This window comes from Cololabis saira, chromosome 6 (assembly GCF_033807715.1).
Source record: "Cololabis saira isolate AMF1-May2022 chromosome 6, fColSai1.1, whole genome shotgun sequence".
NCBI lineage: Eukaryota > Metazoa > Chordata > Actinopteri > Beloniformes > Belonidae > Cololabis > Cololabis saira.
Window position 1 is genome coordinate 38,253,076 of NC_084592.1, and position 17,363 is coordinate 38,270,438.

General features: G+C 40.1%; 1 protein-coding gene across 1 annotated transcript in view; it reads left to right on the top strand.

Annotated features, from left to right (window-relative positions):
• The window catches only part of mylka (myosin, light chain kinase a), a 94,547-nt gene extending 81,042 nt beyond the window's left edge, over positions 1–13,505 (top strand). Inside the window, exons 28-38 of the mRNA XM_061722951.1 lie at positions 1,105–1,134; positions 1,778–1,868; positions 1,947–2,150; positions 4,200–4,417; positions 4,630–4,753; positions 5,674–5,826; positions 5,932–6,055; positions 7,369–7,459; positions 7,754–7,882; positions 9,472–9,584; positions 11,424–13,505. Of these exons, the coding sequence (XP_061578935.1) occupies positions 1,105–1,134; positions 1,778–1,868; positions 1,947–2,150; positions 4,200–4,417; positions 4,630–4,753; positions 5,674–5,826; positions 5,932–6,055; positions 7,369–7,459; positions 7,754–7,882; positions 9,472–9,584; positions 11,424–11,549 (1,403 nt within the window). The 3' untranslated portion in view covers positions 11,550–13,505. The remainder of the gene's footprint in view (positions 1–1,104; positions 1,135–1,777; positions 1,869–1,946; positions 2,151–4,199; positions 4,418–4,629; positions 4,754–5,673; positions 5,827–5,931; positions 6,056–7,368; positions 7,460–7,753; positions 7,883–9,471; positions 9,585–11,423) is intronic.
• Positions 13,506–17,363: the final 3,858 nt, after the last annotated feature.

The following is a 17,363-nucleotide window of genomic DNA, read 5'->3' on the forward strand; positions in this document are numbered from 1 at the left end:
AGCCAACAGTGAAGCCGGCACGGGAGAACGGGGAGAACGTGCATGCAGCGTCATGTGACGTCACATCCGCAGGACAGCGCGGGAAATTCGGGACCGAATTGCAGCACATTTTGCAGCACACAGCCTGTTCAAGGCAACGGAGAGATACACTCGAGGGCTCATTCTTTTGGGTTTGGAACGCTTCATCTGACATTATTACTAGAAAACTTAAAATGTATACGGATTTTTTTCATAAATCCTGCCACAATCCGGCCTCAAGCTCCTTTAACAATACTCTCATTGATACTTGTCTATATCATTTGGAACAAATTAGAAAATCAAAACCAGTACAGTATCTAGTACAGGAAGTAGAAAGTAACGGTACCTCGGTCGTCTCTATTGTAGGATCACACAGAAGTACTAAACTACTAACTACTAAACCTACTAAACTACTAAATCAGTGAATACGTCCACATCTCTGCATCGTTTCACAGTTTTTTTTGGTTTTTCCACCCTTATCTTTGAGATTAATGAAACAGTTTAAGTTCTTAGACACATCAAGTGTTTTAAAACGTTCCTTTCCACCTGTAGCTCCGCCTCATTATGAAACTTCAGGACTTAAAGGATCAGAGCGAATGGTGGAGATGCACTCGTGATGCATTTAAGAACGCTGGGAGTTTTCTGTGAGTCTTAAGGACGTGAGCCAACCTACCACTAGATTACCGCCGGCCCTACGTGTGCTATTTCTCTCCACCTCCTTAATGACGAGCGCTGCTTCATACGCAGCATTGTGTATTTTGTGTTCTTTGTTTATTATTATTGATCTCTACGCTCGCCGTTTCCCCGAGATCAATCAAGCTTTCTGATTCTGATTCCTGAGTTGTCTGTTGGTGGATCCTGTCATGTCTGAGTCGGAGGCAGTTTCACCTCAGAGTGAAAGTGTTGGTTGACGTCACAATGACATTGTAACGTTAGCAGACGGATCCTCGCAGCTTGGTTTTAAGTCGGTTTGCTACTAAACTCGAACCATGTGAACAAAACTGGGCTCGAACCAGCGATCCAGGATTATAGACTGAACCAAAACCAATAATCCAACTAATTCTGCTGGTTCTGTTCATCTCACAGAAAAGGAAGAGGCCGAGGAGGAGGATGAAGGTAAAACGTCTTGGTCACGTTTGCATGCACACAAACATAACACGATAAAACAATGTGATCCAGGTTAAACAAGGAATCCAGGCTACAACCAGGAATCCAGGCTAAACCTGGTGTATTTACACTGCTTAATGTAGTGTTCATGAATATGCATTGTCCCGTCTAAATAAACTTTGAAACTTTGAAACCCAGGAATCCAGATTTAAAACTAGAAATCCAGGCTAGAACTAAGAATCCAAGCTAGAACCGGCAATCCAGGTTGAACCCAGAAATCCAGGTTAAAACTAGGATAGAACCAGAAATCCAGGCTAAACCCAGGAATCCAGATATAAAACTAGAAATCCAGGCTAAACCCAGGAATCCAGATATAAAACTAGAAATCCAGGCTAAAACCAGGAATCCAGGTTAAAACTAGGCTAAACCCAGGAATCCAGCATATAACTAGAAATCCAGGCTAAACCCAGGAATCCAGATATAAAACTAGAAATCCAGGCTAAACCCAGGAATCCAGCATATAACTAGGAATCCAGGCTAAAACCAGGAATCCAGGTTAAAACTAGGCTAGAACCAGGAATCCAGGCTAGAACCTGCGTTAGTTTAACTCAGCTGCACACCAGAAACACCTGTATGTGTTTTTGTGAGTCAGACACAGACAAGGACCCGGAGTTCAGAGACGTGACCATCAAAACCGACCTGAAGGTGAAGGAGATGTACGACGTGGAGGAGAGGCTTGGAACGTAAGGCTCCGCCTCTTTGCCCCACCCTTCTTCTCCCGTGGAAGCGAATGCACTGAGGTTGTCGTGTTTGTTGTTCAGGGGGAAGTTCGGCCAGGTCTTCAAGCTGGTGGAGAAAGCAACGAAGAAGGTTTGGGCGGGAAAGTTTATTAAGACATACTCAGCGAAGGACAAGGACAGCGTCCGGCAGGAGATCAACATCATGAACAGCCTCCATCACCCCAAACTGGTCCAGTGTGTGGATGCCTTCGAGGGCAAGTCGGACATGGTCATGGTCCTCGAGATGTAGGTGTTCCAGACCTCTGCTCTAACTAGGGTTGCCACCTTTCAGAAATAGAAATAAAGGACGCCCCAATTTCAGCAGTGCACGAGCCAAAAAAAGCCCCAAAACTTCTAAACTGCATAAAAATGTGTTTATTTTATATGAAAAAACGTGTTCTTTAATAGCATTGAACTTGCATGACTGTACAGACAGCCAACTATATAGCAGCTGAAATAGCCGCCTATGCTCTGTATGTCCACATCAGCCAAGGTGTAGAATATTCCTTCGGTGAAGAATATGGTGTAAAAGTTAACTTATTTCAATAATTCAACTAGAATATGGTGTAAAAGTTAATCTATTTCAATAATTCAACTAGAATTTGGTGTAAAAGTTAATTTATTTCAATAATTCAACTAGAATTTGGTGTAAAAGTTAATCTATTTCAATAATTCAACTAGAATTTGGTGTAAAAGTTAATTTATTTCAATAATTCAACTAGAATTTGGTGTAAAAGTTAATCTATTTCAATAATTCAACTAGAATTTGGTGTAAAAGTTAATTTATTTCAATAATTCAACTAGAATTTGGTGTAAAAGTTAATCTATTTCAATAATTCAACTAGAATTTGGTGTAAAAGTTAATCTATTTCAATAATTCAACTAGAATTTGGTGTAAAAGTTAATCTATTTCAATAATTCAACTAGAATTTGGTGTAAAAGTTAATATATTTCAATAATTCAACTAGAATTTGGTGTAAAAGTTAATCTATTTCAATAATTCAACTAGAATTTGGTGTAAAAGTTAATCTATTTCTATAATTCAACTATAATTTGGTGTAAAAGTTAATTTATTTCAATGATTCAACTTAAAAGGTGAAACTAATATATTACCTAGTCTTATTATATGCAAAGCATGATATGTTGAACCTTTATTTGTCATAATTTTGATGATGGAATTGATCAATTGAATTGATTATTGATAAATTTAGTGTTGATGTGTGTGTGACAGACGTGTGTATGGGGGGTTAATGAAAATACGGGACAAATCGCGTCCCGTATTAGTTCAATACGGGACGCAACATTTTTTTCTCAAATAAAGGACAATTCCGTATTTTACTGGACGGGTGGCAACCCTAGCTCTAACCCTAACTCTATGATTCTGAAAAGAAGCTATGAACCAGAAACGGTGTAGTGGGCGGAGTCTGGCGGTGAGTTTGGTCACGCCAGCCTCCCCTCAGTTACAACCTGTTCCACCTTATCCCAGCTGACTCCTGAAGCTGAATAATGTTAGGAGTCGGTCCTCGCTTCAGAGGTCGACACAGCAACAACCTCTGAAACGAGCCAAAATAAGGCGGCCCCTGGTGGTCACTCGAGGAACTGCAGGTTTTTCTTCTTTTTGTCAGATACAGAATTGTAGATCAAACCAGACACTGATTCTGCTTCAGAAAACATCAGGAAAAAAGCGTTCTGGCCAACTATGAGAGGAATTCGAGGGCAGATATTTCCTGTCTGCTATTTTTAGACGTCTGGTACCGTCGGACCAACAAACCAAACACTAGGGATGGGAATTGAGAACCGGTTCTTGTTGAGAACCGGTTTTCAGTGTTTCAATTCCTTGGAATCGTTTGCCTTTTTTGCAAACAATTCCCTTATCGATTCCAGTGGGCGCCAAACAGTGACACAGGGCTCACTTCTTCCTCATCTCACCATAAACAATTGTTTTATTACATCTTTAGTGTTTCATTATGAAGTGCTTGAGCTGACCTCCTCCAGTTAATCGTTTATTCTTGTCGGGGAGGAATTTGAGTGTCTCAACGTGTTTACTTTGACGAACCACGAAACGGCAAATATCTTCGGGGGGAGAGAACTACATGGGAACAGGAAGAGAACTATTATCTGAACTATTTGATCTGAAGCTTTGTTATCAAGACAGCAAATGTCACAATGGAGCGAAATAAAAGCAGCAACCATCTCAGAAAATGAGTTTCAAGACTCCGCGGAGCAAATTTGGAGTGATTTGGTTTCTTGTCATTCACGGGCTGTGACCGTCTTGGGTGTGTTCGGCATCCGCAGGATCTCAGGTGGCGAGCTTTTTGAGCGGATCATCGACGAGGACTTTGAGCTGACGGAGAGAGAAGTGATTAAATACATGCTGCAGATCATCGAAGGCGTCAACTTCATCCACAAGCAGGGCATCGTGCACCTCGACCTCAAGCCCGAGAACATCATGTGCATCAACAAGACGGGCAGCAAGATCAAACTCATCGACTTCGGCCTGGCAAGACGGCTAGGTAACCCCTGGAGCGCGCTGCTCCAACGTACCCACAATCCTCTGCTGCCAATAACTGTGACTAACCAGTTTCACTAACTACTACTTCACAAAGGCAATTAGATTTTTCTCGCATTAACCATTAACTAACTAATCATTGCTAGTAACCAAAAGCTTAAACTTTTATAAACAGTTCATGTTGGATATGAACCTTTAACTTTTGTTCTTGAGCAGAAAACTCTGGAACTCTGAAGGTTTTGTTCGGGACTCCAGAGTTTGTGGCTCCAGAGGTGATTAACTACGAAGCCATCAGTTACCCCACCGACATGTGGAGCATAGGAGTCATCTGCTACATACTGTGAGTATTTAGTCGGGTGCAAATCGGGCTTCAAGGCCTTTTCACACACGCTGCTGGAGGCAGGAGGGCCGTGGTTTTAGTTCAGTTAAGCTTCAGTTTGTGTTTTTGTTAAATTCAGCTCAGTTTTACTGTGGTTCAGTTTGTGGTTTAGTTCAGTTAAGCTCAGTTTTACTGTTTTTTTATTATTTTTTTTTAATTATTTTTATTGGCTTTGTCTCGAACACAACAAAACCCAATCAAATTAAAAGCATCAAAATATAAAAAAAAAAAAGCAAAACAATTTAACAGTCTCATTCAAAAATAAAACAGACAGCAAAACAATGTGTTCGAGAGGGAACAGGAGGAAGCAGAACGCTTATTTAGTCCTGTCCCTTCCTCACAATATCATATCATATATAACCTATAGAAATTAAATAAAATTAAAAAAAAAGAAAGAGAAGAAAAGAAAAGAAAAGAAAAGAAAGGAAAAAAGAAAAAATAACAAAAAAAATAAATAAATACAACACAAACAACCAATAAGCAATATCAGTAATTATAATCATAATTGAACCGGTCTCCTACAATATCCTAAATTCAAGAGTCCAATATCCCAGTCACCTCTACAATGATCCACGAACAGCCTTGAATGCCGGCAGTTATATTTGTATCATATATAATCCATCCACAATGAACAAAATAATAATCAAAGAAATACATATGTAAATATGTACTGTGGTTCAGTTTGTGTTTTTGTTAAATTCAGCTCAGTTTTACTGTGGTTCAGTTTGTGTTTTTGTTAAATTCAGCTCAGTTTTACTGTGGTTCAGTTTGTGTTTTTGTTAAATTCAGCTCAGTTTTACTGTGGTTCAGTTTGTGGTTTAGTTTAGTTAATCTGCAGCTGGTTGAGTTTTCCTGACTTTGGTGTGTGTTCGTCACGCCAGGGTGAGCGGTCTCTCTCCCTTCATGGGGGACAGCGACAGCGAGACTTTGGCCAACGTCACGTCGGCCACCTGGGACTTTGAGGACGACGCCTTTGATGAAATCTCCGACGATGCCAAAGACTTCATCACCAACCTGCTGAAAAAAGACATGAAGTAAGAAGAAAGTAGATTGTTTTGCCTAAACAAGTCCAGTTTTTGAGCCATATTGACGGTTTTGTTGGGCCACCTTTGAAGCTGAATGTCACCGTTAATCTCCAGGGCTCGGCTGACCTGTGCTCAGTGTTTCGAGCACCCCTGGCTGAAGCAGGACACCAACACCATGAAGGCCAAGAAGCTCTCCAAAGAGAGGATGAAGAAGTACATCCTGAGGAGGAAGTGGCAGGTAAACAGCCATCCGGCCCCACATCAGCACTGTCCTGTTGAACAAGATGTAGTGCTGCTTAATTTATAAATAAATAACAGACAGTAATGTAAGAAAACTGCGTCATCAAAGCGTGTTTTTCTTACTAAGAAGGCTCATAAAATCGGAAATTCTCTGTTTTCTTTTCCAAATTTGTGAGTTTTAAACATCAAATTCCATTTCAGCAGTTCCTTGTAAGTAGGGTTGCCACCCCTCCTGTAAAATACGGAATTGTCCTTTATTTGAGAAAAAAATGTTGCGTCCCGTATTGAACTAATACGGGACGCGATTTGTACCGTATTTTCTTTAACTTTTACACCATATTCTAGTTGAATTATTGAAATAAATTAACTTTTACACCATATTCTAGTTGAATTATTGAAATAAATAACTTTTACACCAAATTCTAGTTGAATTATTGAAATAAGTAACTTTTACACCATATTCTAGTTGAATTATTGAAATAAATTTACTTTTACACCATATTCTGGTTGAATTATTGAAATAAATTAACTTTTACACCATATTCTAGTTGAATTATTGAAATAAATTAACTTTTACACCATATTCTAGTTGAATTATTCAAATAAATTAACTTTTACACCATATTCTAGTTGAATTATTGAAATAAATTAACCTTTACACCATATTCTAGTTGAATTATTGAAATAAATTAACCTTTTACACCATATTCTGGTTGAACTATTGAAATAAATTAACTTTTACACCATATTCTAGTTGAATTATTGAAATAAATTAACTTTTACACCATATTCTTCACCTGTAGGCTATATTACATCTGGGCTGATGTGGACATACGTAGCATAGGAGGCTATTTCAGTTGCTAGTATGGCTGGCTGTCTGTACAGTCATGCAAGTTCAATGCTATTAAAGCACTTTAAACTTTAAATCAAAGCATTTTATTTTTTCATATAAAATAAACACATTTTTATTCAGTTTAGAAGTTTTTGGGCTTTTTTTTGGCTCCTGCGCTGCTGAAATCAGGGCGTCCCTTATTTCTATTTCTGAAAGGTGGCAACCCTACTTGTAAGCCACAGGTCATCTTAAAGGGTTTAAGACTGTATCAGACTGTAGGTTTACAAATGGGAGTCCCCATACAGAATTGTGCCCGGGGCCACCCAAGAACTGTACGACGACACAGATCATGACTGTTACAGTTGAGGAATGGTGAACACACATTTAATAAACAGATAATGGATCCTTGAGACCTTTTTATTTTTTAACGCTGAGACATTCGTCATGTTCATGTTGTGACCCGTTTTCTTCTGTGGCAGAAAACGGGTCATGCCGTCCGAGCCATCGGCAGACTCTCGTCCATGGCCATGATGGCCGGAGTCAGCGCCAAGAAGGGCTCGCCCACAGAAGGTAAGAAAACACCTGCAAAGTGCTGGACCATTTACTTACGGGAAGTTTTGAATCTCTTCATCAGACAGCTGTTATAATAGAACCTCAAACACACCCGGAACCACCTGAACACACTCAAAACAACGTAACAGAACTGTTTTTTGGTCAGGATGTGTCTCTTCTGTAGGACGAGTGGGAGTCCTTCATGCATTCAAGGGTCTGTTTTCTCCACCGGTGGTCATTGATGACATTAATCCGTGTGTGTGTGTGTGTGTGTGTGTGTGTGTGTGTGTGTGTGTGTGTGTGTGTGTTCAGAGGACAACCAGTTCCTGGAGTGTCTGGAGTACGAGCAGAAAACGGAGTGCAAGCCGACGTTCAGCTCGGTGATCAAAGACGTAGAGGTGGTGGAGGGCAGCGCTGCACGCTTCGACTGCAAGATAGAAGGTAGAACTGACCGGAGCACTAATCAATAAGAAAATCAATCAAAAACATGATTTTTTTGACTGTATGAAATCACTTTAATCAGCGCTGCCGTTAGGGATGGGAATTGACAAGATTTCTAGATTCCAATTCCAGTTTCAATTCTGCTTAACGATTCAGTTCTTTATCGATCCCCACGTAGAAGAAAAGAACAATAAAAGGTTGTTTAGCATCACCAATATACAATTTTGATAATAATAAATTAAATATTCTTCTGTAGAAATTAATAAAATACAACATAAATTATTCTGTGGCAATTCCACAAGAATGTCCAACATTTTTCTAATGGAAATTAAAATTCTCTTTTTTAAAAGGATAAATGAACTAAGCACCCAAAATTAAAACTGTCAGCCAGTGACAAATACAATCAAGTCAAATCCAATCAAACTGTGCATTTTGCAAATCTACAACCCTAAACCTGACCCTTTGACGAAATATCCTCTTGGCATGTATTGCAAGTTGTCCTGTTGTCGTCTTTTTTACTGAAATGTAACCAGACCTTCAAGCGTTTGTATCGCTTGGGCGCCATGTTTACTATTGACTTGCAACGTACATAAGCTACGCATTTGGAGATCCAGGTCCAACCAGGTCTCCAGTTTGAGGACAGCTGCAGTGAATCTAAAATTTGGGATCTCATAGAAAAATATATATTGACATGATCCATAAAACGCTGCAAGGATGGATTATGTTTCTTAAAAATGGACCCCATAGTATGTCGAAGGAAAATAGTAATGGGGCCCAAACCGTACCCTTGGGGTGCTCCACAGGAGCAAGGTCAGAAGACGACTCACAAGCTGAAACCGGTTGATGGTTCCAATAAGAGCGCCTGTTAACACCAATTGGACCCGAGAGAGCTCTGATCATCAACAGAACCTGCTCAGTGTTCAGGAGAAGCTGTGTAGAGCGCCTCAGAGAGGAGTGAGAGTGGCTTACAATGACATCACTCACTCCTTTTCTTGGGTAAAATTTACCGTATTGTCCCGAATATAAGACGGTGTTTTTTGCATTGAAATAAGACTGAAAAAGTGGGCGTCGTCTTACATTCGGGGTCTAGACGTTATACCCATTCACAACGCTAGATGGCGCCAGATATCTTTAAAGCGAATGCTGAACTTAACTCCCCAGGCTAAAGGAACCCCCGTCATGAAGAATAAAAATAAAAATAGCAGTAGCATGAAGAAGAAAAATAAAAAATAGCGGTAAGAAAGAAAAGAGAAGAAAATAACAGAAGAGATAACAGAAAAGGAGAAACGTAGCGACAATCTGGAGAAAAGTGGGTGGAAGAAGTTATGATGCAAACTTCAAGATCATGATTTGAATGAGGCAAAATAACAGGCTTTTTCTCTCGAATATATTGTTATAATCATTTGTTTAAGATGTACTGTAATTATTTTCTGTATAAAAATTTAATTTGGTGTTTAAAAAGTATTTTTTCAAATTTGAGTCTTGAAAAAGGGGGTCGTCTTACAATCAGGGTCGTCTTATATTCGGGCCAATACGGTAAGTTGCAAGTTCACGGACATGGTCCTTCTGAGACGCTGTTGCTGCCGCAGGTTACCCCGACCCCGAGGTGGTGTGGTACAAAGATGAGCAGCCCATCAAAGAGACTCGACACTTCCAGATCGACTACGACGAGGATGGGAACTGCAGTCTGGTCATCTCAGAGGTCAGTAAAAGTGATGAATCTGCATCATTAACAAGTGTTGTATTCCTTCACGTAACGATTTAAAAAGATAAAAACGTATTATTCAGCTGAGAGCGATGGATACTGCATAACCTCTAGACCAAAACAAGATGTGATGATCTGCAAACGTCATAAATCCATATTTTATTCACAATAGAAAACAAACATTAAATGCTGAACATGAGACATTTTATTATTTCATGAAAATATGAGCGCCCTTTGAATTTGATTGCAACATCTCAAACACGTCCTGCAACAAACGTCTGGAAAAGTGTTTTTTAGATTAAAAAGTAACGCTTGGAGGAACATCTACATCCAGTAAGATAACTCAGGGACGTGGTTGGGTTTTAAAGCCGTCTTCCCTGGGCCAATACTCATTAAAGACGGACAGAAACAACTTGGAAAACTGTCCTGTAGTCGGAGGAATCCAAATGTGAGAGTAGTTGCATCTTGTTATAAACGCTTGTTAGTGTCTATCGAATGGACAGCCTGCACATCTGTACAGACACCATCGATGCTCAAAAGCACACGGAGGTTGTAGGACAACATCTTCTCCAATCCAGATGTCGTCTTTTCAGGGAATGTCTTCCATTTTTCCGCAAAACAATGTTAAGCTACATACTGCATCCATCACAACAGCAGGGCTTCACAGGAGACGTTTCCCGGTGTTGAACTGACCTGCCTGCGGTCCAGACCTTTCCCCAACTGAACTATTTAGGAGCATCATGAAATGAGTCAGGACCGTCTGCTCCAGTCCCGAAACTAACTGGTCTCCTTAGCTCTCATATGTACGTAGACTAGGGTTGCCACCTTTCAGAAATAGAAATAAAGGACGCCCCAATTTCAGCAGCGCACGAGCCAAAAAAAAAGCCCCAAAACTTCTAAACTGCATAAAAATGTGTTTATTTTATATGAAAAAACGTGTTCTTTAATAGCATTGAACTTGCATGACTGTACAGACAGCCAACCATATAGCAGCTGAAATAGCTGCCTATGCTATGTATGTCCACATCAGCCAAGGTGTAGAATATTGCTTCAGGTGAAGAATATGGTGTAAAAGTTAACTTATTTCAATAATTCAACTAGAATTTGGTGTAAAAGTTAATCTATTTCAATAATTCAACTAGAATTTGGTGTAAAAGTTAATCTATTTCAATAATTCAACTAGAATTTGGTGTAAAAGTTAATTTATTTCAATAATTCAACTAGAATTTGGTGTAAAAGTTAATCTATTTCTATAATTCAACTATAATTTGTTGTAAAAGTTAATTTATTTCAATAATTCAACTCAAAAGGTGAAACTAATATATTACCTAGTCTTATTACATGCAAAGCATGATATGTTGAACCTTTATTTGTCATAATTTTGATGATGGAATTGATCAATTGAATTGATTATTGATAAATTTAGTGTTGATGTGTGTGTGTGACAGACGTGTGTATGGGGGGTTAATGAAAATACGGGACAAATCGCGTCCCGTATTAGTTCAATACGGGACGCAACATTTTTTTCTCAAATAAAGGACAATTCCGTATTTTACTGGACGGGTGGCAACCCTAACGTAGACCCTACCAAGGGGCATCGTCTCCCGACTTTGGAACCGTCACAAATGTGGGAGCATGGAAACATGCAGTCCCCTGGATGACCACCAGGAACCAGCCCCAGAAACGTCCCCCGCGTTGAAATGTCCCCCGGTCCCAACGTCTAATTTTACCCACAAGTTAATTATTTTAAGATGTGATATCAGAGGCTGAACATTAAAGGTTCAGACTATTAAAATCAATTAATTTACTCCGTCTTGTTTTGGTTGAACCCTGCAGGTGAACGGAGACGATGACGCCAAGTACACGGTGAAGGCGGTGAACAGTCTTGGAGAAGCGACCTGCACCGCCGAGCTGCTGGTGGAGGTGATGGCTGGAGAGGAGGAAGAAGAGGAGGAAGAGTAAACGTGTGACAGTCTGGACTCCCACGGGAGGAGGAGGTGCTTTGCTGCTCCTCAGCCTGTCAGACCTGAGCAGGAAAAAATTACCCACAAACAACAAACTGTGTCTGATGGTACAGGTGGGCGGGCCTTCACACACCATGAGAAGGGCTCAAAATCCTGCTATTTGTCTTGTGTGATGCATCAATCCTCCGTCAGTATGAGCTTTTGAGGTATATTTGTTTATTGATCCCTCCACTGTCACAACTGAAATTAAAATCATAAAAATTCAACACAAAGTAGCCTTAAAATATCCACAGAAAGCAGCCAGTTCTGCCTGCACAATGCTGTATTAAGTCCCGCCCGCCTGGAACATCAAGAAAGCGAGCTCCTCCCACTCACTCACTGGGTTTTTATTCTTACACTTTACTATTCTACGGTTGATGAGTGAAACAGGAAGCTTTGGATTTTTTTTCTGGAGGATATTTAAATTAGGCCATGGAGGTGTTGGACCACTAGAGACGCTGCAGAAAAACGTTGCACAGATCTCACCTACAGCCACCTCTGACGAGAGGTTTAATGTCAGAAAAAGGTGAGAAGACCTCCATCCATCCCCTTTTAAACCAGCTTCATCCGGTCCAGGGTCGTAGGATGGGGGAGGGGAGCTTAAACCAGAAAGTGCCTTAAGTATTAAAAAGCAGGGGGCGACTTAAATAGAAGTTTGTTTTAGTTTTCATTAACTGTTTGTGATTCAAAGAAGAAAACTAAAGAATGACTTCTCTGACATGGGTCAACACCCCCTTTTTAACTCTCCAAGCCCCATCCCCAACGCCTGATTGGCCGACTTCAGGAAGCTGCTGAGGGGCAGCACCCAATCAGAGCTGAACCATGTTTCTAAACAAATCAGCGACGCATAAAACAAAATTAACGTTTACATCGTGATGTTACTTTGGCCATGTTTGAAACTGAGACAATGTACACGCATGACAAAATGTCAAAAGCACAAAAAAGTCCTCCTTAAATTTCACTTTTTGAAAGGACGAATTCAGAGTTCATTCTGCAATTGCAAATCCGATGTTACATTGGAATGCACCACCACTGAGGAATTCTGGGTAATGAAGTCTTGAGAGGGCCGTATCGACGGATGCCTTAATCCAGAAGTGAGTCGACAGTGAAAATGGTTATGAAACTTGTCTTTTATCTGCAATTCCTTAACGCCTGCCTTACACTGTGATCCTTGAAGCAACACCTTCAACCTTTTGATTGGGACTTTTATTTCTTGTTTCCTTATAAAGTCTGTCTGCATCTTACAGGTGTATCTGAGAGGATTCAGAAAAAAAATCTGGTTCCCTTTAATTCATTAACGCAGAAAAATAGTTTGTGATTTGTGGTTAAATCTGTTATTTGCTTTTTCAAACCACGAACTATGACGTCTCCCAGCCAAGTCGTCCGGTTTTCGACGGTCCACCAGGTTGTTGTGACGTCGGCGCAGAAACCAGATGTGATTAAAAGTCGTGAGGGTGTGTTGCCACATTCCAGCTGTGTGTTTATGCATGAATCCACTTATTTAAATCTTAACCAGCTGATAAAGATTCAACCAGAAACCAAAGAAACCTTTTCTATTGTTTTAATTCACCAAGGTGTTTGTGTGTGTTTTTCGGCAATCTGTTCTTCTTTTTTTTTTTTATGTTTCAACCGTCCTGGTTTGTTTTTGTTTTTGAGATTGTTTTATTTTTAGACCTATTTAATTCACAGATTGACAATTATCATTTGAGCATCCATCTTGTTCAGTTATTAACCTGTCTGTATTAAACCAGCAGTGGACTCACTCATTGACTTTTTTTTTTGTATTAGATGTATGTAGATTTTATTTCTCAAATTTTTATAAGTATATCAGTTTGATGAACTGCAGATGACATATATGAGAACACTACAACTGTAGTTACTCACAGATGACTAATAAATTTTATCACCAAACAAAGAGCGCTGCTGTACTGTGATGTTCATGTGATGAGACGCCGTCTCCTAACATTGTTAACGTTATCATCTGTGTACATGCAGATCAAAGAGGGCAAGGCAAGTTTATTTGTGGAGCACAAAGTAATTTCAAGTGTTTTGCAGCTACATAAAATCACAAGAAGGCAAATCCAGATTTTAGGAGCATAAAACTGAAATGCAGCTTCACCTTGTTTAGTCCTGACTCTGGGGACCAGCAGGAGACCACCTCCTGAGGTTCACAAAGTCCAGGTTGATTTATGTACAACCAAGCTGCAGAACGAGAAGGAAATGTTGGAGCAGAAAGAGAGAGAGTTGAAAGACGAGCAGAGAAAAGTTGAAGATAAGAACAGAGAGCTCCAGAAAGAGAAGGAACACCTAGCAGATAAGATGAATAAGATCCTGGAAGAGACTAAAAGAGAGATTGAAGAAGTCAAACGAGAAAGTGAGAAGGAGAAGATTGACTTGGTGGAGCAGAAATAAAAACTGAAAATGGAGAAAAATGAACTGTTGGAAAAAAAGAAAGAACATCAGAAAGAAATGGAAATAGTTAGAGAAGGAAAGATGGATTTGGAGAAGGAAATAAAACTCCTGGAATCAAAACAGAGAAACCTGGATTACCCTTTTTAAGTAAGATTTTAGAAAAGCTGGTTTTTAACCAAGTAAATTATTTTTTAATAAGAAACAATATTTCAGAGAAATTTCAGTCTGGCTTTAGGATGAACCACAGCACCGAGACAGCCCTTTTAAAGATTTTAAATGACATCAGGTGCAATTTAGATAACCGCAAACTGACAGTCTTGGTTCTACTGGATCTTAGTGCCGCCTTCGATACAGTAGACCATCACATTTTATTAAACAGACTGAAGCACCTGGTGGGCCTCTCTGGTGCTGTTTTTAACTGGTTCCGCTCCTATCTCACAGATCGATCTTTCTTTGTAAGTTTGGATACATGTTCCTCCAGAATGCATGAAATTAAGTGTGGGGTCCCCCAAGGGTCAATTTTAGGTCCGCTTCTTTTTAACCTTTACATGCTTCCCTTGGGGGACGTCATCAGGAGACACTGCATCAGCTTCCACAGCTACGCTGACGACACACAGCTGTACATCGCCGTGTCTCCTGATGACACAGGGCCACTTGACGCCCTTTTTAACTGTATTTTAGATATTAAGTCATGGATGGCAGATAATTTCCTACAGCTCAACCAGGACAAAACAGAGGTTTTAGTTATTGGTCCTGAAGGCCAGAGAGAGAAACTTTTACCAAAACTACAAGATTTTAAACCTTCGCAACGTGTAAAGAACCTGGGTGTTATTTTTGACTCTGAGCTCACTTTTATTCCACACATAAAGAATATTACGAAAATAGGTTTTTACCATCTTAAGAACATAGCCAGAGTCCGCCCGTTCCTCTCTCAGGCCAGCACGGAGGTGCTGATGCATGCTTTTATCTCTAGTCGTTTAGATTATTGTAATGCCCTGCTCTCTGGTCTTCCTAAAAAGAGTATTAATAACCTACAGCTATTACAGAACTCAGCCGCTCGCGTGCTGACGAGGACCAGAGGGCGGGAGCACATTACACCTGTTTTAAAATCGCTGCATTGGCTCCCCGTCCGTTTCAGGATTGATTTTAAGGTTCTTTTACTGGTTTTTAAGTGTCTTAACGGTCTTGGGCCATCTTATTTATCTGATCTGCTTTTACTGTATCAACCCTCACGGACCCTGAGGTCCTCTGGCACCGGCCTTTTAACCATTCCCCGAGCCGCGACCAAAACCCACGGTGAGGCTGCATTCAGCCATTATGGCCCCTCTTTATGGAACAGCCTGCCAGAGAACCTCAGGGCCGCAGAGAATGTTGATATTTTTAAAAGGAGGCTCAAGACACACCTTTTTAGTTTGGCTTTTATCTGATCTTATTTACCTAGTGTTTTTAGCTATGTATTGTGTCTACTTCTTTAGCTCTTTTATCATCTCTAAAACTTTAATCCATTTTAGTGACTTTTTACTTTATGTTATTTATTATTCATCTTAAGTTTTATATAGATTTCTCTAAAATTTTACACTTTTAGGCATTTCTTACTTTCTTTTAATCTTTTAGTTTTTAGCTCCAGTGTTTCCTCAGGGGGGTCGTTCACACTGGGAGGTGTGCCTGCTCCGCCCATGGGGGTGTCGTCATGGGGATCCCTCAGGCCTGGGTGGCTGGGGGGGGGCTCCACCTTCTGTGTGGGGTCTGCCCCAGTCTGTCCGGGTTGGGGGGGTCTCTGTGGCGATGCTTCTGGTGGTCGTGGTCGGTGGAGCTTCTCAGTGTGGACGGCCACCCATAGGTAGTGTTTTCCTCACCTGGATCGTTAGTGCTAAGCCATGTCACCAGTCCACTTATTGTGTGTGTGTGTGTGTGTGTGTGTGTGGGTGTGGGCGTGTGAGTGTGTGCACATGTATATGAGTGTGAGTGAGTGTGTGTGTGTGTGTACGCGTGGGGGGAGGGGTCGTATGGAATGTTTTAAATTGCGTTTTTTATTTTTTTATTCTGCATGTAAAGCACCATGTGTTGCATTTTATATTGTATGATTTGGCGCTATACAAATAAATAAAGTTTAAGTTTAAGTTGGATTAGGAGAGAACTGAGATGGAGAAAATCAAGAAGAGGATGGAAGAAAACGGAAGCTGCATGTATCCCTGACTGCAAGCCAGGCCCGCAGACCCTCAATGTGGGCAGAGTTCAACGTTGAGGGGGCGGGGTTCACCGGTTGGCCCTTTATAATAGATCCATGGTGTGAACCCGCCCCCCCACCAACAAGAAGCCATTTATGAATATGGCGAAATGCAGGGATTTTAATCCAATGAACTTAATCTTTGGTTTTAGTCATTATTAAATGAAACATTAAACAACCATCATTTTTCATTGAAATTATGAAAAAAGTAATATATTTTAATGAACTTAATCTTTGGTTTTAGTAATTATTAAATGAAACATTAAACAACCATCATTTTTCATTGAAATTATGAAAAAAGTCATATATTTTAATGTGTATTTATCACAATAAACAACAACATCAACAATCAAAACGACAACAACAATAATAATAATGACAATACGAACAACAACAATCATAATAACAATTTTTGAAATGGTCAGTCTTTGACCTTTGACCTAAGTAACTAAAAACACGAGACAGAACATGTGTTTCTATTTCCCAAAAACTATTCTGGCGGAGAGCTGGTAGGCCTCTTGGCACATGGCTGGTCTTCATCCTGGGTGTCCAGTGCCATCTGTAAACAGTCCATCATTACAGTGGCATTTTGTTTAACGTTGTAGTACATAACATTTTTTACAGTTGTGATCTGAGGGGTATTCCAGGAAGCAGGTTCAACAAATTCAGAGTTTAAACCTGAACTCCGAATTGACTTAACCTGAGATAGGAAAGTCGGAGTTTTCAGTTCCAGAACAGCGGATATGAGTTAGTTCAATCAACTCTGAGTTTGTTAAGCTCGAGTTAAAAAGCCCTCATTAGTAGAGCCCTGATACAAGGATTCACCATGGCAACCGGCGACAACAAAAGAGCGACATACTTTTTCTTTTTTTCTTTTTAAACTTCATTTAACATTTCAATTTACAAAATCCCTTTGAGGAAACATTAGTTTGCATCTAATGAAGATCCACATACTTCACGCCATGACCTTTTTCACCCGAATGGAATTAGAGATTTTAATGCGCGCATGTTTATGTAACCTTGACACCCATCCCTTGAAATATGGAATTGTTCCGTTATTGGGAATTAAAAGTTGCGTTACGTTTTGCAGTGTTTCCCAACCCTGGTCCTCGAGGCCCACTGTCCTGCATGTTT